We start from the raw sequence: 20,714 nt of genomic DNA, 5'->3' as shown, positions 1-20,714 counted from the left end.
GGTGGCGCAGTGGTTGAGGGTCCGCCTGCCAATGCAGGGAACACGGGTTTGTGCCCTGGTCCAGGAGGATCCCACATGCCGCGGAGCGGCTGGGCCCGTGAGCCATGGCCGCTGGGCCTGCACGTCCGGAGCCTGTGCTCCACAGCAGGAGAGGCCACAACGGTGAGAGGCCCGCGTACCGAGAAAAATAAATAAATAAATAAAATAAAATAAAATAAAATAAATAAATAAATAAAAATACGTCACAGAAAGTGCTGTCACAGAGAGGACTACAGAAGCCCAAGAAGTTACCCACACAGGGGGAGCATAAAGCCTTCAGAAAACAGATCTTTGAGCAGGAACCTGACAGGGTGGGAAGCTGGCCACAGACATGGATCAAAGAGAGAGGAGACCGAGGAAGGGAAAGCAGGTGGAGCTGCGCCAGTGTACCGGGTCAGAGGCAACAGAGACGGGGTGAACAGGAACACTAGGTGGAAACATCTGGAACTGCTGTTTTCACAGGCCAAAATCACTGGATACTGGCAATTTCTTAAGTTTCAATTTAATAAAAGCAAACACATGCTGGAGGTAGAAAAATTTGGCAATTATCTGAACAAAACACGGTAAGGAAGGGCAAACAGATTTTTTTCTTGTGAAGAATTTATGGGGTTTTGTCTTATAAAAAGAAATGAATTTCCTAAAGCTTACAATGCTGTCATAGCTAGATTATCCTCTAAACTTTTAATTTTGAGATACTATAGAACACTACTGACGGCTACGTAGAAAATTGTATTAAACACAGTTTAAAATCAATGGGTAAGGATGTCCCGCATAAGAATTACAAAATGCTAATGAAGGAAATCAAATCAATGCTAATGAAGGAAATCTGCGCTAAACAAGCGAAGAGGTGCACTGTGCTCTTGGACTGGAAGATTCAACGTGGTAAAGATATCAACTCTCCCCTAAGTGATCTACCGGTTTAGCACAACGACCATCAAAATCCAAGCAAGGCTTTTCAGACACAGACCAACTCATTTTAAGACTGACGTGGAAAAGCACAGACTTTATAACACCAAAATGATTTTTAAAAGGAAGAATAAAATGCGAGGACTTAACGGCACCCGACATTTAAGGCTCACTATATAGTTATATCAAAAAGACAGTGTGCTGTTGGCAGGGGAACAGACACACAGACCAACAGAAAAGAGAACCAAGGATTGACCCACACGAACTATTTTCTACACAGGCACGCAACGATTCAGTGACCTGGCAACGATCTCCTGGAGATGCCACCAAAATCACAGGCAACCCAAGAAAAAACAGATGAACTGGACTTCATCAAAATAAACAACTTTTGCACATCAAATGGCACAATCAACAGAGTGAAAAGGCAATCCATGGAACAGGAGAAAATATTTGCAAATCATGTATCTGATAAGGAACTGATATGCAGAATATACAAATAACCCCTACAACTCAGTAACAAAAAGTCAAATGATCTGACTCTTTAAATGGGCAAAGAACTTGAACAGACATCTCTCCCAAGAAGAGAGAGGGAGTGCAACGGGCACTTGTGAAAAAACTCAACACCATCAGCCATCAGGGAGATGCAGTGAGATACCACCGCACACCCACTACGATGGCTATGATCAAACAACAGAAAACAACAAGTACTGGTGAGGATGCAGAGAAACTGTGCATTGCTGGTGGGAACGTAAATTAGTGCAGCCCCTGTGGAAAACACTAAGGCGATTACTCGAAAAATTAAATATAGAACTACCACATGGTCCAGCAAGCCCACTTCTGGGGATATACCCCCAAAATGAAAGCAGGGACTTTAGGTATTTGCACACCCATTTTCCGGCAGCATTATTCACAAGTCAAAAAGTAGAAGCAACCCAAGTGTTCACTGAGAGGGGAGGAAGGAGGGGGAGGGGAGGAGGGAGCAGGGGGAGGGGAGGGGGGAGCAGGGGGAGGTGGCTGTGGCCATAAAAGGGGAGCATGAAGGATCCTCCTGGCGACGGGCTGCTCAGTATCCTGGCTGCCATGGTGCATACACGAGTCCACACCTGCTAAAACTGCACAAAACTAAACCCAACACACAAATGTCTGCACACGAAGCATGTGGAATCTGAGCAAGGCCCACAGATTTTATCAGGCTGTGCTATCGTGCTACAGCTATCAGGAGACGCCGGGTGAAGGACACATGGAATCTCTCTACTGTCTCTCCCAGCCGCATGCGAATCCACATCTGGTATAAACGTTCAAAAACATACACAGTAATTCATTTTAGACCAGTAGCTTCTGAATAAAGAAACTCAAGCACCATCAAGCGATACCTTCTTCCATGGATTTAGTGAAGTTACACAGAAGCGAAGCCAGTCCCTTCAGACACCCTGCCAGAACCGGAAGTTTGGGCTCTCTCACTGTTGATGTCATCTGAAAGGAGAGTTTTAACACGATATCATTAAAAGAGAAAAATTCACCAGATATATGTAAGCAGAAAAGAAGATCATAAAGTTTATCATACCTGGGTCTTAAGTTCACCCAGAAAAGCCCGGAAGAGTTTATCTGAATTATTTACCATCTCACTAGGATGAACTTCGCCTAATACTCCTAGGAGTTCATATATCTTTTCTAAAACTGAAAGATAAATTTTAGACAAATTTAGGCCTAAAATCACTTAAATAAATTAAACAAAAATGCACAAATAAGAAAATGAAAGGATGTTCAGTTCAAAATAATTTCACGATAAGCCACACAAAATATCTAGTTTTATGTACTGAATCTTCCGTGATATGTTTTATGCAAATTTATTATTATAAACTAAATTACATTTGACACACGTTGTGAGTTTTCCATTAAAAGAAATCTTTTGTAAAGATTACAATTTTTATAAGACTTCACACATTGTTTCTTGTCTCCATTTTGGTTTGTTTTCAGTAAAAAGAATTCATCTGTAAAGCACATAAATACCATGGCAGAGAAAACCTACGTTTTATGCTAATAACTGTTTAATTTGTTAAAATATTTTTTTAAATAACATTTAAACACAGCTCACCTGTATCTGGTATTTTTGTTTTCAATGCAAGTTCTCCATAGAACTTGCTAAATAACTCTCCAACTCTAAATTCATCCATGAGGCTCGAACTTCTCAAAGTCTGAAGTAACTGAAAGAACACAAGGTAGCCGAGTGTACAGAGGCAGCAGCAAAAAGGCTTCCATCTACCGCACCTGCTCATACACAGCGGACCTACACACCCACGTGTCTCTAGGGCACTCACTCTCCGCCTCTCAGGGCTCTTATCCAGCCACGTTATTTGGGAGGACGGGTTGAGGTGGGTGGTGAAAACACAGGGGCTACAAAGGGGAAGGGGAGGTAGACTTAATTTCACCTTCCCAAGAAAGGTACACTATGACTAGACACATGTTCTCAGAGACATATTAAGACAAGGACCAACAAGACCCAAAGAAATTCTAAAAGAGAGACACATCTAAACAGATACCTAGATGAGAGTGAGCCCAATGACCACTTACACAGAACACACAGACCCATCCCAGTGTAAGGTTTTAGGAAAACATTCAAAGACACAATGAGATGAACTTTCGCAATTCTTAGCAGCGGTTAGGTTTTCACAGTAAGGGTAAGAGTAATGGAGGGGCAGTCAATTCCTTACACTCCGCGCTACCTTCCCTTCATACCCCTCACAACCGAACTTCTCCCTTTGCTACCCAGAAGGGTGTGAGGGCAAAATACCAAGGTTGTTACTGGGTGATGGCTGGGAAACATGCATCTTCTCCACACATCAATGTGATTCTACAACATCTCTCACCCAAAACACAACCCAAAACTCCAATTTTCAGCTCAAGATATATATTTAATAGAAAACACAAGCGCTTAGAAATATGTTTTAATTACCTTAATAAGAAGTTCTAGGGCTGGAATTTTACACTTAGCAGCTTTATCTTTTGTATAAACACTGGTACAAGTATTCTAGGTTTTAAAAGGAGACATAACAAAATCATCAATAAGACCTTAGTTCTTATAACTAAGACTTAACAGCTAAAACTACGCCTGGGAGGAGCAATACCCGTATATATTACAATTTAATACTTTCCACAAGGGCCTTAGCTCATTAAATTTTTTAAAAAATAGCCACTTAATTTCTAACACAATCAAGCAAAAATAAACTCCCCAACAAGAAAGGCAGAAATAAAATTAAGTTGAACTTAACATCATAAGTTAAAAAGGACATTGGTATATGACGAGGTATGTTTTTTCCCCCTTACCTTAACATCGAGAGAATAATGTGTGACCTTCTGGCCAATTTTCTCTAAGAAAACACATAAAAACTTTAGGGCTTCTTCTCTACAATCACGAAACTATAATAAAAAAATAAACATTACAGAAACACGGCTAAGAAAAAAAATCACCTCAACGTGAAGGAATATACTAGAAGAGTAAAGTGAAAATCTTCAACTTACTTCATCAACGCCAAGTGATTTCCGAACAAATACAAGCAAACCAAAATCTTTGGAAAAAACTAAGGACGTGTGTAATGCTGGAAAAAACAAACAAACAAAACAAATAAGAGAGCTGCCAAGGTACTCCATAAACCCACCCTAAAGGTGTTGCTTGTTTCTCAATTCAGCCTCTTAAGTGATAAAACACTAGCCTAAGGCTGTCATATTTTGACAAGGAAAATGGGAAATTCTAGATGTTCCACAGCAATGAGGTAGGCAGAATAATGGCCCCAAAGATGGCAGAACCCTAATTCCTAGTGTCACACCTGTGAATATGCTACCTTTACATGGCGAATGAAAATCAGGTTGCTAATCAGCTGACCCTAAACTGGTGAGAACCCTGGGCCATCAGGTGGGCCCAATGCAATCACAAGGGCCCTCACAAGTGGGAGAGGGAGTAAGGAGAGGGAGTACAGGAAAGCAGGACAGATTCCAAGCATGTCACTTGACCCTCTGCTGCTGGCTTTGAAGATGGAGGAAGGGGGAGGGGGGCAGCGTAATCCAAGAAATGCAGGGGTCTTCTAGAAGCAAGGAACGCCAGCAAGGAAAAAGGGACCTCAGTGCTGCAACTGCAAGGAACTGAAGTCTGCTAACAACCTGAATGAAAAAGGGAAAGAATTCTCCCTCAGAGCCTTCAGAAAAAGGAAAGTGGCCCTACCTGCTGCCTTGGTTTCAGCTTGATGAGACCCGTGCTGGGCTTCCAACCACACAACTATAAGACTGACAAACCTGCGCTGTTGTAAACACCAAGCCAGTGGCACGTTTTAGCACCAACAGAAAACTAGTACACTCCCCTATAATCTCTCAAGTGAAAGGACACAGCCTGAATATGCAGAGTGAACCTGGGACTGCTTTACGAAACGTTACTAAAGGAACAAAAGTGAACTCCTAGAACTCAGACTAGAAAGCATTTACACGATGATGCTGCTGTTCGGTCATTAATTTCCCCATTAATACACCCCTGACAACATATAAGCACTGCACAGCATCTTCTTCAAGACTTTGCTTACTGTATTTCTCCACCTTATTCAACAATGACTTTCTTAGGAAGAAAATCTCATCTACCTTCTAATTAAGCGGACACAACATGAAGAGTCTGCTTACTTGCGGCTTTAAAAGGGAATAACACTGGGACTTCCCTGGTGGCGCAGTGGTCAAGCATCCGCCTGCCGACGCGGGTTCGAGCCCTGGGCCGGCCCGTGCGCCACAACTACTGAGCCTGCGCTCTAGAGCCCGCGCTCCACAACAAGAGAAGCCACCGCAGTGAGAAGCCCGTGCACAGCAACGAAGAGCAGCCCCCGCTCGCTGCAACTACAGAAAGCCCGCGCGCAGCAACGAAGACCCAACGCAGCCAAAAATAAAGAAATAAAAAATTAAGATTCACTTTCCCTTTTTTTAAAAAAAGGGAATATCACAGATGTTTTCACGCGATGACACATTTAAAAATGCTGAAATGAGGCACTTTTGCTGCAAAAGTAAAAGTTCTCATCTAGGTATTGCTAAAGAATTAAAAGAACAGCATGGCTTGCTTCTCAGCAAACACAGGGGTTTGGAAAAGGTGCTGGTGGGTTTAGGCGACACTGAGGTGGAAGAAAATACTCTCCTCTCGTTGTCCCTCCCCACCGCGGATAGCAATGATACCAAATTCGGATCATTTTCACCACCTTTGGTTTTAAAATACCTTTCCTCCGCCGTTAAGAAAAGAAGAAGCTGACAAACCACTTTTACACACGTCACGAATTCCGACCAGCCCGTTCAAGCACCGCCCGAGGCGCCCACGCCGGACCCGCAAGGGCTGCCGGGCTACGGGCTGTCGGAAGCCCGGAGCCGTACCCACCCAGCAGCGCAGGGCCGGAGCTCAGCACGCACTCCTGCCCCAGGCCCCGCAGCAGCTGACAACTGGCCATCGCCGCTCCGCAGCGGTCGGCCGCGGACAAGGACTCCTGTAACTGAAGCAGAGTACCCCTCACGCCAGACCCGGCGTCCGCCATGACGCCCAGCAACACCCACGCGTGCGCACACGACACCCAGGCCTTAAGTGCCTAGTGGAACGGGGCGGGGGCGGAACTTCCGGTGCGTGAGCACAGCTGTCCGGCCCGGAAGTGTCCCTGAGGCAGGGGGCGGGGTCCTGCGAGGGGCGGGGCCTTAGCGGGCTGAAGGGAGCGGGGTCCTCGGCGAGTGAGCACATCCGGCCCGGGCGCAGACGTGCCCCGGGGGCGAGCGCGGGCGCGAGCGCTGGAACCTTGTCGAAGACCATCGCGGAGGGAGCCCTCCCTGCAGGATCAACGGCTTAGACATGCATTAAGATAGAGGCAGGCTTATGAATGTGTGGCCCACAGTACACTTAGCACAATACGTCAAAACTCGGGGAGAATCAGGAATCCAACCGCTCGACCTCCGGAAATAGATGCGGAGGACAGGTGGCGAATTGGAGTTGACTGAGTGCCCGAGGCAGAAAGAAACAGGCTACGGCTCGGGTCGGGAGCCACAGCTAGCACTTGATAAGGAGGGCCGGGGGCGGGGGGGGGGGGGTGTCGTTTGGATTCCCAAGGAACACAGGAGCGGCTCCTCCTTAGGCACGCCCTGTAGAGGCCGGCCCCCGAACGCTGTCCGGCGGCCTCCGCAGATTTCCCGCGAAATCGCATTCCGGCTTTGGACAAGACCACCGGAGCGGGGGAGCCCCGAGCGAGTTGTGCGTCGGTGTCCCGCGAGGCGCGGGGCGGCCGTCAGGTCCCCCCTGCCGCTGCACAGTGGTGCCTCCCGGAAGCGGGGCTGCGCGAGGGCGCTGCTGCGATTGGTGGGCCGCCGCTGGGGGCGGAAACAACGGTGCCGCCGGCGGGAAACCTGGCCCCTGCTGAAGCGGAGCGGGAGCGCGACCCTTAGGTGGGGCTGGGTCCGGCCGGCTCGGAAGGCGGGGGTCTGCCGGGGTCGGCGGTGCTGGGGGGAGGGCCGAGGGGTGGGGGGCCGGAGCGAGGGGAGACGGGCGGGGGTCTTCAGGGAGCGCCCCCGCGAGCCCGCGTCTCTGTCGCGCAGCCCGCCATGTCGTCCCCGGCGTCCACTCCGAGCCGCCGCGGCTCCCGGCGGGCCGCCCCCGCTCAGCCACGTGAGTGTCTGCGTACGGCCGTTCCCCGCGGGGTCCTCGGGGAGGCAGGGCGGGCGGTGCCGTGTTAGCCCCGTTCGGCCCCAGTGCCGCCCGCACCGACGCCGCCGTGCCCGTTCCCCCACAGGTCAGGACCCGCTGTCGTCGGGAGAGCCTCGGCCGCTGCCCGCGTCGCCCGGCGCAGAGCCCCGCAGCCCACCCCGCGCGCCGCCCGCAGGTGCGCTGCCCGCTCGGGCATGGGGGGCCCGGGGGGGCGGGGGGGGGCCGGGCGGGGGGAGCGGACGTCCCGCAGGGGTCCTCGCCGTGCTCACCCCCGTGGACGCGGTCCCCAGCCGCCCCCTTGGACCTGGACGTGAGCTCGCCGCTGACCTACGGCACCCCCAGCTCACGGGTGGAGGGCACTCCGAGAAGCGGCGTGCGCGGCACGCCTGTGCGGCAGAGGCCCGACCTGGGCTCGGCGCGGAAAGGGCTGCAGGTGGACCTGCACTCGGACGGGGTGAGTGCGGGGCCGCTCGGGGCGCGGTGGGCCGCGCGAGGTGGGTCGTCCCCCGCAAACCTGCTCCCGTCGCCTTTCCTGTGCAGCCGGCCGCAGAGGATATAGTGGCGAGCGAGCAGTCTTTGGGCCAAAAACTCGTGATTTGGGGAACAGATGTAAATGTGGCAACGTGCAAAGAAAACTTTCAGGTGAGGTTCCATTCCTCGGGGCTCCGGAGATGAGGGGGAAAGTATTTGTCACCTCCATCCAAGTGACCCCGGTATTTAGGAGCAGATCTTCACGTGGCTCAGAATTGGTGGTGTCTTTTTCAGTTTTTAGGAAAAAGAAAAACACCTACGTTTGTCTCCAAATTCTGACATCGTTCCTAGTTCCTAGTTTCGTTTTTTTGAAGTATAGTTGACTTATAGTAATGCGGTAGTTTCGTGTGTACAGCAAAGTGACGTACAGCAAAGTGATTTGGTTATACTTCTCTTTCTGATTATGTCCCATTATAGGTTATTATAAGATTTTGAATGTAATTCTTCGGGCTGTACAGTAAATTCCTGTTGCTTTTCTACTTTACAGCTGGTAGTTTGTGTCTGTTAATCCCATACTTCTAATTGATCCCTCCTTCCCTCCCTCCCTCCCCCCTCCCCCTGCTCTTTGGTAACCATAAGTTTGTTTCCTGTGTCTGTGAGTCTGTATTGTATATGGATTCATTTGTGTTACTTTTTAGATTCCACGTGAAAATGATATATAGTATTTGCCTTCATCTGACCTATGTCACTAAGTATAATATCGTCTAGGTGCACCCATGTTACTGCAGATGGCAAATTTCTTTCTCTTTTATGGCTGAGTAATATTCCATTATGTGTATACATATACAAATCTGTATATATCACACGTTCTTAAGCTAATTGTCTATAAATGGGCACTTGGGCTGTTTCCAGGTCTTAGCTAACTTGAAAAGATGAGTGGCCCCCAGCATTCATAACTTTTATTTTGAGTAGTTGCTGGTTCCTAACTGCATTAAGCTTACTGTTTCTCTCCCCACGCTAAGAGATTTCTTCAGCGTTTCATCGATCCTCTGGCTAGAGAAGAAGAAAGCATTGGCATAGACGTGACTGAGCCTCTGTACATGCAGCGACTTGGGGAGGTAATGAAATACACTAACCTGAATATTCAAACTAGGGGTTGAAATGGTTAGCAGGATATAATTTGTTTGTTCTGCCCTGTAGATTAACGTTATTGGAGAGCCGTTTTTAAACGTAAACTGTGAACATATAAGATCATTCGACACAAATCTATACAGACAGCTCATCTGCTACCCACAGGTAACAATTTGCCGTTGAACTTGGGGGTCTGCAGTAAACATCTAGAAGATCTGCAGGGTTTCTGGACAGTAGGGTTTCCTTAGTAACAGAGAATATGCCTCCAAAGCACCTTTTGGGGGGCGGGGGTTGCCGCATGGCATGTGGGATCTTAGTTCCCCAACCAAGGATCGAACCCATGCCCTCTGCAGTGGAAGCGAGGAGCCCTGACCACTGGACCGCCAGGGAAGTCCCCCCAAACCTCTTAAAACCATGTTCTGTCTTCTTTAAGATGAACACTTTTCCACACGTTAACATTAGAAATCGGGGTGTGACTGTTGACGGCATGTCATCATTTGGTTGGCAGCGTTTTTTAGTACATAAAACAGTGGTGACTCACAATTGACAGCTTGTTGGGTTTGATGACTTAAAACATATTAAACAAAAACACACACACCTGCCTTCTCTAACAGGTTGTGTTAACCATACTGCAGTCTTCTCTGGGCTTAAGCTCAGGCTTTATCAACAAAGCATCAGCTACGTTGATTCTAGCTTTAGGCTTTGGAGGCAGGCAGACTTGGTTTTAAATCTTGATTTTGCTGCTTAATAGCTGTGTAACCTTGGTCCAGTTCCTCAGCTTCCCAGAGGCTGTTTCCTTATCTGCAAAATGGGGAACAGGTGTTAACAAGTTGGAATAATTATGATTTAATCCATTTTGATATCATTCTGTTATGGAAGAAAAGTAAGACCTGAAAGTATGAGCTTCTGTTGCCAATTAAAAGCCTACAGTCATGCCAGCACATCCTGAAGGCACGATTATATGTCTTATCTCATTTTTTTTAATTAATGTATTTATTTTTGGCTGCATTGGGTCTTCATTGCTACGTGCAGGCTTTCTCTAGTTGAGGAGAGCGGGAGCTACTCTTGGTTGCGGTACGCAGGCTTCTCACTGCGGTGGCTCCTCTTGCTGTGGAGCACGGGCTCTAGGGGCGCGGGCTTCAGTAGTTGTGGCTCGTGGGCTCTAGAGCGCAGGCTCAGTAGTTGTGGTGCACGGGCTTAGTTGCTCCGCGGCACATGGGATCTTCCTGGACCAGGGCTCGAACCCGTGTCCCCTGCATTGGCAGGGGCATTCTTAAGCACTGCGCCACCAGGGAAGTCCATGTCTCATCTCATTTAACTCTAGTGAGAAGATGCAGAGGTGAGAGATTTCAGTGTGCCCAAGGGTTTACAAATAGCATGTGTGATTTTATAGGGTAATGCTTTTGGATTATGCCATATTCTTTTTGTCTTTATGCCTTGCTAACATGAATTGCTTTATTAGATTTAACCCTAAGATAAAAATACAAACACAGCTTGGCACCGTTATACTTGTTTTTAAAGGAAGTTATCCCAACTTTCGACATGGCTGTCAATGAGATCTTCTTTGACCGCTATCCTGACTCAATCTTAGAACATCAGATTCAAGTAAGACCGTTCAACGCATTGAAGACTAAGAATATGAGGAACCTGAATCCAGAAGGTAATATTTTTTTCCAATTTAATGAGATATAGTTGACATATAGAAGATAACGTTTGTAATAGCAAGAGAGCACATTCCGTGAAAGTCACTTCATCAAGGAACTTTAAAGAAGTTGGTGACAGCGACGGTGGCGGACTGTGGGTTGACAGGAGCCAGTTGCAGGCTCAGTTACCCCATATGCTTCTGAACCCACCATACCTTTTTAACTAAACTGAAATTATATAAAAGGTGCTGTAACTCTTGATACTTTTCTATCTTAAGATGAACTGATCCAGTTATGATAGTTTTACAGTTATTTTACTAAGAAGGCAGTCCCTCAGAATCAAAGTAGAAGACAAGTATAAAATGTGATCCGTGCCTTGAAGCATAAGGAGGAAATCTAGTCTGGAAAGGAAGAGAAGAGGCAGAAGAACAGAGCAGGAGTGTCTCAGCCCAGGGAGAGACGGAGCGTGCTGGGCCCCAGTGGGAGGACTTTGTGGTGAAAGATTTGGAAAGCAGACTTGAAACATCCTATTACGTTATTTATTGGGGGAAATGCTATGTCAGGGGCCCCGGTTACTACTGGGACAGGTAAGTCTCTGAACCCTCCACGTATAGTGGGCGTGACTATGGAGAAGATTATCACGAGTGCGTGGGCTGTGACAGCCACTTCACAGGTCCGGTCGTCCCCAGGCAGCCTCGGGTCGGCCTAGCTCGGCAAGGGTCAGTAGACTTAAGGGGTTGAGAGGGAGCACACTGGTCACAGGAGGGACATCCCAGGCCAGAGCTGAGGGTACGCAGCGAGATGTTAGTGCTCTGGCCGTAGCGTCTCCCTGTGACCCCCGCCATCCCAGCACCTCCATTCCTCCAGTGAGGTTCTCCCAGGCTGGACAGCAGAGCCAGACCCGCCCCACCTGGCCTCCAGCTTGGGGAGGCCCACGCCCAGCCGGGACGAGCTGCCCTCTCCCCGCCTTGCAGACATCGACCAGCTCATCGCCATCAGCGGCATGGTGATCAGGACGTCCCAGCTGATTCCAGAGATGCAGGAGGCCTTCTTCCAGTGCCAGGTGTGCGCCCAAACGGCCCGGGTGGAGATAGACCGCGGTCGCATCGCCGAGCCCTGCGTGTGTGAGCGCTGCCACACCAGCCACAGCATGGCGCTCATCCACAACCGCTCCGTCTTCTCCGACAAGCAAATGGTGCGTGGCCCCTGCCCCCCTCCACGTGCCCCATCCTCATTCTGCCCCAGCCAGGTCCTCAAAAGCCAGGTGTAACTTGTCCACTCATGCAGCCCTGAAACCATGCTTCCTGGTGGGTTGAGCAGCTTCATTCCTCCTCGGAGAGCAGGTGTGTTAGAGGGCGAAGCTGGGCACTCGGTGTGCCTGAGGCCCCAGCCTTGGGCCAGCAGCACTGCTGTACCGCCCATGGGCACCCGTGCGCTGTGTTCCACGCTTGTCATAGGGGAGGAGTGCATTCTCCAACTGAATATCTTAAGTTCAGTGTCATTCGTGATTTATTAAGTCAAATTTAACACGAGATGCTTCTACGGGAAATACTTAAGATTGTAGAATGTAAGGGTGTATACATTAAGAACAGTAAACGCCGTTTGATTAAATTCTGACACTTGGCAGTTCTACCACGGGTAAAGAATGGACTGAGAAGTTTTGCCAAAGTTTTTCTCACAAACTATTGCCTAGGGAGTTCGACCTTGTAGCTCTTTATTCATGAAAAATTTTAAGATGCAGATTAAAATGCCAGAGAAAGGCAGAAAACCATTTATTTACTGCGATTGTAATGGTATAAAGTATGCATAAGGAGTGAAGAATTTTTTGATTTGTTTTAGTGTTTAAGCAATCTTAACTTTAAGTGGAGAGAATGAGTTCAAAGTATAGGACAAGAGATAGTTTCCCTTATTGGGAGTCATTAGGAGAACACTAACGCGTGTGAAAAGCGTCCACTTCCTTGCTGATGGAAGGGTCATCGAGGTGAGAAGCTTTCTCCGCACGTGGGCACCAGTTCCTGGGCCTGGGTGCTCCGAGGCTCTGCCGGCAGACTCGCTGCCGTCCTCCGGCTCCTCCAGGCCGCCTCGGGGCCCTTGCACTTGCTGTCCTGTCGCTGAGAGCACGTGGCCCCTCCCTGACAGCCTCCCCTCTGCCCGGTGGTCACCTGGTTTGAGAACGGCCTTCCCTGCCCTTGACGGTGGGAAGCGCAGCCTCCACCCCCGCCCCTTGCTCCCTCCTGTCTTCTGCCACCACGCCTGGCACTGCCAGGACTGTGTGTGTCCCTCCACTCTGGGGCAGAGTCCCCAGCACCCGGGACGGAGTGCTGTGGGTGAGTCGATGTCACCAGGAGGACAGGCAAGAGTTTGGGAGGCACGGTGACCTGAACGGGGGGTGCTTCTCCACCCAGAAGCGCACTGGGGGCAGCGTCCAGAAGGAACTAGAAACGCAAGCCGACGCAGATGCAGACATGCCCGCCACAGCCTTAATACGGGGAAAAACAGCCCTGGCATCCCCGCCCCCACACGGGGCAGCCTCTAAACGAACAATCGCCTCAGAATGCACGCCCTGGGTTTCCAGAGGTGGAAACAGAGCGAGGTCCCAGGGGCAGCAGAGGCGCTGCTGTCGGAGTGGCTGGGTGGGCAGAGCTCTGGGCCTATCCTGAGGCATCTGCCCCCCACCCTCTCAGATCAAGCTCCAGGAGTCCCCTGAAGACATGCCCGCGGGGCAGACGCCGCACACGGTCGTCCTCGCCGCTCACAATGACCTCGTGGACAAGGTCCAGCCTGGGGACAGAGTGCACGTCACAGGTGAGGGGCTCCAGAGTCAGCCCTGTGACCTGGTCGGGGATGCCTGGCCTGGGGCTGCTGTTCCCAGCGCCTGCCTTTGACCTCCGACATGGCCCCTGCCCAGACGGTAGGCAGTCTCCCTGTTATTGTCTGAAATAACTTGTGAGCGACCTTCAGTATTTGAGCTCTTCAGGTTTCCTTTCTAGAATAGGTTTTTGGTACGGGATTTAGGTACTTTCTTTCAGGTAGTTATTGGTAATTCCTTACATTCGGTTTAAGAGAAATGAAACTTCTGTTTCAAACTGCGATGCATCGAACACAGAGGTGAGCAGGTGGCGTGTGGAGGCAGTGGTCCCGGGTCAACCTCACTGGCTCTGCTCGGAGCCCCCTGGAGCCCTGCCTCCCCCGTGCTCCAGGCCGAGGTTGGGCAGGTGAGAGTGTGTCCTTTGTGCCCTCAGGCATCTACCGAGCGGTCCCCATTCGCGTCAATCCCAGAGTGAGCAACGTGAAGTCTGTCTACAAAACCCACATCGACGTTATTCACTATCGGAAAACCGACTCGAAGCGTCTGCACGGCCTCGACGAAGAAGCAGAGCAGAAACTTTTTTCAGAGAAGCGTGTGGAATTGCTTAAGGAGCTTTCCAGAAAACCAGACATTTATGAGAGACTCGCTTCCGCCTTGGCTCCGAGCATTTATGAGCATGAAGATATAAAGAAGGTAACAGACTGATGGGCTTCTCACTTGCGGCTGGGCTTGAGAGCTCTCGGGTCAGACAGTGTGGACACCCCGGAAAGGATGAGCCTCGGCCCGTTGGGCCGAGCAGGGCCCGCCGCCTGCCTTGGCTGTTGGTGCTGAGAATGGTCGGCATCCTCGTGTCGTTTCCAGGCACAGAAGCCGCCATGGGGTGGGTGGGGTCCGGGCCCCTATGGCATCCGTGCCCCAGAGCTGACTCGCAGCTGCTCCCGTCCTCTGATCTCTTCATTGTCGCCCTTTGTCCATCTGAGCACTGAGATCTGTCTGTCCGCCCGTCCAGGGAATCCTGCTTCAGCTCTTTGGCGGGACAAGAAAGGATTTCAGTCACACAGGAAGGGGCAAGTTCCGCGCCGAGATCAACATCCTGCTTTGCGGGGACCCAGGGACCAGCAAGTCCCAGCTGCTGCAGTACGTGTACAACCTGGTCCCCCGGGGCCAGTACACGTCCGGGAAGGGCTCAAGCGCCGTGGGCCTCACCGCCTACGTCATGAAGGACCCTGAGACACGGCAGCTCGTGCTGCAGACCGGCGCCCTGGTGCTGAGTGACAACGGCATCTGCTGCATCGATGAGTTCGACAAGATGAACGAGAGCACACGCTCTGTCCTGCACGAGGTCATGGAGCAGCAGACGCTCTCCATCGCCAAGGTCAGTCGCCCGTTCTGTCCCGGCGTGGACACAGTTGGGGTGTCGGGGGGCTTGAACCTCAGCATCTGTGGAACCTGCAGCTTGGGAAACTGGCCAACACTTCTCCTGTTAGGTCCCAGCTCCGTCTCAGTATTTTCCACAGGATCCTCTTTCCTCCTTTGTGCTGTCCTAACTCTCTCATGTGTGGTACTCGTAGAACTTGAGTTTGTCTTAATGCAAGGGGTTTGGTTACTGAAAAAGACGCAGTCGCAGCAAACGTTCATCTACAGCTCGGTCCTTGGCTTGACTCAGTGCTCAGGGCTGTCCCCAGGGGGACGCCTGTGCAGAAGTCACCTGTGCCGGGTGACGTGGCTCGTGGTGACGGCAGATCCCTGGCAGAGGGCACACGGGCGGAGGTGGCTCACAGTTCCTGCTGGCCTCGGGGCGAGGTTTCTAACCACACTGTCCCTCCACCAGGCTGGGATTATTTGTCAGCTTAACGCCCGCACCTCCATCCTGGCAGCCGCAAACCCTATCGAGTCTCAGTGGAATCCGAAAAAAACCACCATTGAGAACATCCAGCTGCCCCACACACTGTTGTCAAGGTACGAAAACACGTTTTCATAGAATAGATGGTCTCACTTTGCTCATCTGTGGAACGTTCAGGGTGAGCTTGAGAAGGAAATACAAGGCAGAGCCCAGCTGATGTCGTAAACTCTTCAGGCCAGCACAAAGCCTGCACATCTGCTTGGTCACGGGTTTTCCAGGCAAGGACGGTGTGTTTTTCTGCTCACCTTGATGCGTACTTGTTTTTTGGAGCAATTAGGGCCTTTCAGCGTCATCCTTTCAGAAACCCACCTCTCGCTGCTCTCGGTCTTAAAGCTGCTGTAGAGAATCAACAAAGTGCAGAGAGCGGTTTTACACAGTAGATAAGGGTCTGAAAATTAAACTTGTGGAAGGGGAGTCACGTAGTCCATACTTTTTCCTCAAAGATAGATATGTTTAGACTTTGATTACTTGACTGTTCTAACAGATAGTTCCTTCTCCCCAAAAGAGTTGAATGTATTTTCATTCGTATCTTCCGGTCTTCAGAATTACAGCAGCGTTTCCCTTGGGAGCATCTTGCTTCTGGCTCAGCTTTCAGTGCCCGGTATTCCCGGGCAGAAGGGGCCTGCGGGGCCGGGGTAGGGGAACCGGAGGCCCGGGCTCCTCAGGCCGCCTGGGCAGGACACGCCTGCCTCCCTTGCAGACCCCGGGGTCCACGCACAGGTACGTGGGTGTCCCAGTTGGGAAAACTGTTCACGATGTTTTCTCAGGTTTGACTTGATCTTCCTCATGCTGGACCCTCAGGACGAAGCGTATGACCGGCGTCTGGCTCACCACCTGGTGTCCCTGTACTTCCGGAGCGAGGAGCAGGCACAGGAGGAGGTCATGGACATGGCGGTGCTCAGGGACTACATCGCCTACGCGCGCAGTGCCGTCCTGCCGCGGCTGAGCCAGGACGCCAGCCAGGCCCTCATCGAGGTACCTGCGGCCCAGAGCGCAGCGGGGGGCTGCTCAGCCTCTAAAACAGCCTCTGAAACTTCTATGACTGTCTTCCCTCCTGTGTTGCAAAGTCGACTTTTCCAGATGTAGAAAGGGGGAGGATTCATTTCCACACATTGTGCGCACTCTGTTTATATTTAAATACTTGTAAGCACAGTGTATTTAAGACCAGGGTGCCTGAGTTGAAATATAGGTGATGCTACTTAGTGACCTTGTAATTCTGGTCTCTGGGCTGCATTTGCTCGTTTCTAAAAAATTAAGTATTTTAAGTACACTTCTTAGTACCTTTTAAGTGGGCAGCAGTGCATGATGACATATACCCAGGAGACATTGTGACACTAAGAAGGTTCCTGGTGCTTTGATGGGCTTTACATCCTGACAAAGCCCTGAAGATGCTCAAGTGAAAGTTACAAGTGATAACGCGGTTTTCCGTCTCTGTCATCTTGAAGGAGTTACGCCATCCACGTATGGGTTTAGACAATTTACCTCCTGCGTGTTGCCCCGCTAATCCTTGGCCTGCTCCTTGCAGGGGTGTAAACAAACAGACCAGAGTCCTCAGCTGCCCTTCCCAACGCCGTGTCCTCTGGGTGCCGGGCTTCGCACACCCTTGCTGCCCGGTCCCGTCCTGAAGCTTCACCCGCGCCTCCCCCAGACGAGGCTCGAGGCCCAAGGCTGCACCCGCTCTCGCTCCCCTCAGGACCTACCTGCCCAGGGGGTTATTTAACGGGAGCCCGACTGGCCAGAGTCCAGGCGCGACCCTCAGGTCATCGTGTGAGGAGTTGGCGTGTCCCCTGTCTCGCCAGGCTTACGTGGACATGAGGAAGGTGGGCAGCAGCCGAGGGATGGTGTCTGCGTACCCCCGACAGCTGGAGTCGCTGACCCGCTTGGCCGAAGCCCACGCCAAGGTGCGGTTTTCCAGCAAGGTGGAGGCGATCGACGTCGAGGAGGCCAAGCGCCTGCACCGGGAGGCCCTGAAGCAGTCGGCGACCGACCCACGGACGGGCATCGTGGACATCTCCATCCTCACCACAGGTGGGGCTGCGCGGGCCCTCTGAGCACGTGACGGGGGTGCCGAGGAGGTAGATGTTGGCGCACGTGACCTGGTCCTGTCCTGCCCGCCCTCCGGGCACCAGGCCCCTGGAGGAGCGGTTCTTCCCCAGCGAGCGCGGCTCGCTTCTGTGCTCATTGCCTGGACTGTCTCAGTGGAAAGGAGCAGCTATAAATAAGCTCTTCAGAAACTGGGAACAGAATTCAGAACTTGCTCCGACTGTCCCCTAACCTTATTTGCTGACATGACTAAACAGTTTTTTTTTTTTTTTTAAGAGTATAGTTGATTTATGACTAAAGAAATATTAATGGAAGTTTGAAACACTTTTGCTTCCTTAGAGCAAAAACGTCTTCACTAATTTCTTTTAAATCAGGAATGAGTGCCACCTCTCGTAAACGGAAAGAAGAGTTAGCTGAAGCTTTGAAAAAGCTTATTTTATCCAAGGGCAGAACGCCAGCCCTGAAATACCAGCAACTTTTTGAAGATATTCGGGGACAGTCTGATATAGTAAGTGTTTATGTGTATATTTTGTTTAATAGAGTTTTCTTTTCCCTTGATGCTGCTTTAAAGTTTTTTTCTAATTTTTTTCCTTCGTTTGTAGTTTAAGTAATAAACTGTTTAAGTAGTTACAGATAAAGAAGAGAAGTGAGATCACCACCCACCATCAGGGAATGATTGCGATGAGAATTTTGTCGGGCTTTCAGTTTTCTATGTGGATGTGGATGCATGGTTTTGAGCCGTGTCAGTTAGTACTCTTAGCTTCATCTGTGACGCAGAATCCACTTCACGACTTACGCACTTTATTTACCTCATGCCTCCCCCGTGAGTTACTTAACCATTTGGTGGGCACTTAGAGCATTTGCAGTCTCTTGCTGTTACAAGGAAAGCTGAGTTCATGGCAAGAGCTCTGCTGGTCGGGTCCAGCCTTGCCTGCTGCCCTAACGCCCTCCCTTCCTGGCCCTTCGCAGGAAACGTTTGCCACTCCCAAGACGGAACGTTAAGACGTGTGTACAGCCACCAGGAAGGAAGGAGACTCCGGTGGTTCTTTAACTTGGAAACCATTGTGTCTCTAAGTGGGGAGGGCAGCTCCACGTGTCCAATTCTTTTTCTCTTCTCTTCCCCAAAGGCAATCACCAAGGATATGTTTGAAGAAGCGCTGCGTGCCTTGGCGGATGATGACTTCTTGACGGTAACTGGGAAGACGGTGCGCCTGCTCTGAAGCCCCACGAGCAGCGCCGGTCACCGCCCCGCCGCCGGCGGGAGAAAGAGCCTCAAAGTCATTACTTGGCTGCATAAAAATTTTCTAACCGGGGTTCCGTTTTCTAGGGAAGCGTGTATGTTCATCTTTTTAACATTTTAAGTGAAGAGCACTGTGCCAGCTTATGAGCATGATACAGTACGACTGTTTTCTTCAAGTGCCGTTTGTTTAGCACCAGGTTTGAGCTGTGTGTAGGCACAGACAGCAGGGTGCCATCTTCTCTGGAGACAGCGGTCTGGGTCATGGTTTTGTGCTGGACTTTGTCGTGGCCATTGGAGATGCTCGGGTGTTCACATCCCTCCTGTGGGGAGGTGCACGCCAGCGCTGTCCCCACTGAGTCCTCAAGGCTTGTTCTCTTGGCTACATGAGGCTGGAAATGATGGGGTTCCGTGTCACTGCTTTCTACTGCTTCACCCTAATATGTAAAACTTTTTCCTCAATAAATGATAGAATGTAATACTTGGTTATCAGGCATTATTTTTCATTAAGAAAAAAGCTTTAATAAACACTGTTTTCATGGAAATCATGACAGTAAGTATTTTGTGTAAGTCATAAACTCACTAAGATATAATACATTTCATCTTATTCAGAAGTTATTTCAATTCTAGCAGTCATTCTCATAAAACCACCATAGGCTGAAATCTCAGGTGGAGGTAACTATGGTAACAAGTAATCCCTGGAACATTCAAGTCTCCATGAGTTTGGCCTTTTTTAGAATCAACATTCATTAGCAAAGCATTCATGGAAAGTGATAGATCTGAGTGTTTGAACAGCCTTAAAATGCTAATGTGGGCGTGGGATTCAGAGGTCATCTGAGCAGCTCCGGCGGTCCCCATTCTGTCCTGGGGGTCACGGTGCCTCAGCAGCAGTCAGGCTGGGGCATCACCAGAGGGTGCGAGAGACGAGTCTGAAATGAAAACCGCTGAATCTTCTGAGTAGAACTCTGTCCGGTGTGTGTGTGGACGCTGCTCACGCTTCCAGAATTGGGCCGAGAAGGGAGACCGTTGGGGAGAGGAGTCTGAGGCCACGCGCTGAGCGGTTCCCAGCCCGAGTTGCTCAAGGTGGCTGGTTCTCAGGCCACTGACGAGCTGTGGACAGCACACACTACACCGGGGCCCACAGTGTGCAGGGCGTTGTGAGGCCAAGTTCCCTGAACCAACTGGGAAATGTCCCGGGGCCACGGCGAGAGCTGATCTTTCCCCCAAACTGCATTCTGAGTAAGGTCACAACAAGAGTGCCTTCTTGCACAATTACAAGCTAAGTGAGAGAGCACTGCTGCAGACTTCCCAGGTGGTCCAGTGGCTAAGACTTCCAGGTTCCCAATGCAGGGGGCCCGGGTTCGACCCCTGGTTGGGGAATTGGATCCCACATGCATGCCGCAACTGAAGATTCCCACACACGGCAAATGAAGATCCCGCGTGTCGCAACTAAGACCTGGCACGGTCAAAATAAATACTAAAAAAACCCAAAACAAACAGCATTGCTGCCATCAGGTTCTGGAGCTGCTTCCTTTACACAGTTCTGTAGATCATAGACGAGTGATACGGGAAATAAAGACAGGCTTTCACCAAAGTGAACCCTCCGCCTGCAGTCATGGCTAGAACATAGGAAGTTAAGTGACGAGTATGCTCAGTACCCGAACCTTCTGGGGCGCTCCTATCTGGTGACTAAGATGCTTTCCCCCTGAGGTAACACAGTAGTGATATTTTTTTAAACCTTGTTATTCAATACCAACATGGAACTTACGGCTGCAAATAAAGTTTGATTTTACGGGAATCTGAGTTGAATTAACATAATGAGGCTTCCGTTA

General features: G+C 50.3%; 2 protein-coding genes across 6 annotated transcripts in view; one reads left to right on the top strand and one right to left on the bottom strand.

Moving 5' to 3' along the window:
* Positions 1-6,520, bottom strand: part of PRKDC (protein kinase, DNA-activated, catalytic subunit) — a 152,766-nt gene extending 146,246 nt beyond the window's left edge. For all 5 annotated transcript variants that reach the window (XM_079902162.1, XM_079902164.1, XM_079902165.1 and 2 more), the window contains exons 1-7: positions 6,341-6,520; positions 4,465-4,541; positions 4,270-4,362; positions 3,899-3,973; positions 3,041-3,149; positions 2,510-2,622; positions 2,319-2,418 (exon numbers count right to left, since the gene is read on the bottom strand). In XM_079902162.1, coding sequence (XP_079758288.1) covers positions 2,319-2,418; positions 2,510-2,622; positions 3,041-3,149; positions 3,899-3,973; positions 4,270-4,362; positions 4,465-4,541; positions 6,341-6,494 — 721 coding nt within the window. In that variant the 5' untranslated portion in view covers positions 6,495-6,520. The remainder of the gene's footprint in view (positions 1-2,318; positions 2,419-2,509; positions 2,623-3,040; positions 3,150-3,898; positions 3,974-4,269; positions 4,363-4,464; positions 4,542-6,340) is intronic.
* A 526-nt stretch (positions 6,521-7,046) lies between these two features.
* On the top strand, positions 7,047-19,463 carry MCM4 (minichromosome maintenance complex component 4). The gene is made up of 17 exons (XM_079902167.1): positions 7,047-7,386; positions 7,537-7,606; positions 7,731-7,820; positions 7,936-8,099; positions 8,186-8,287; positions 9,139-9,234; positions 9,317-9,412; positions 10,769-10,907; positions 11,865-12,085; positions 13,575-13,695; positions 14,133-14,392; positions 14,709-15,074; positions 15,531-15,658; positions 16,370-16,577; positions 17,402-17,630; positions 18,020-18,153; positions 18,773-19,463. The coding sequence occupies exons 2-17, from the start codon at positions 7,543-7,545 to the stop codon at positions 18,863-18,865; spliced, it is 2,511 nt and encodes an 836-aa protein (XP_079758293.1). The 5' UTR covers positions 7,047-7,386; positions 7,537-7,542; the 3' UTR covers positions 18,866-19,463.
* The last annotated feature ends 1,251 nt before the right edge of the window (positions 19,464-20,714 follow it).

Source organism: Stenella coeruleoalba (assembly GCF_951394435.1).
Source record: "Stenella coeruleoalba genome assembly, chromosome: 17".
Classification (NCBI taxonomy): Eukaryota; Metazoa; Chordata; class Mammalia; order Artiodactyla; family Delphinidae; genus Stenella; species Stenella coeruleoalba.
Note: the sequence above shows the minus strand (reverse complement) of the source record. Positions and strands in the feature narration are given on the sequence as shown.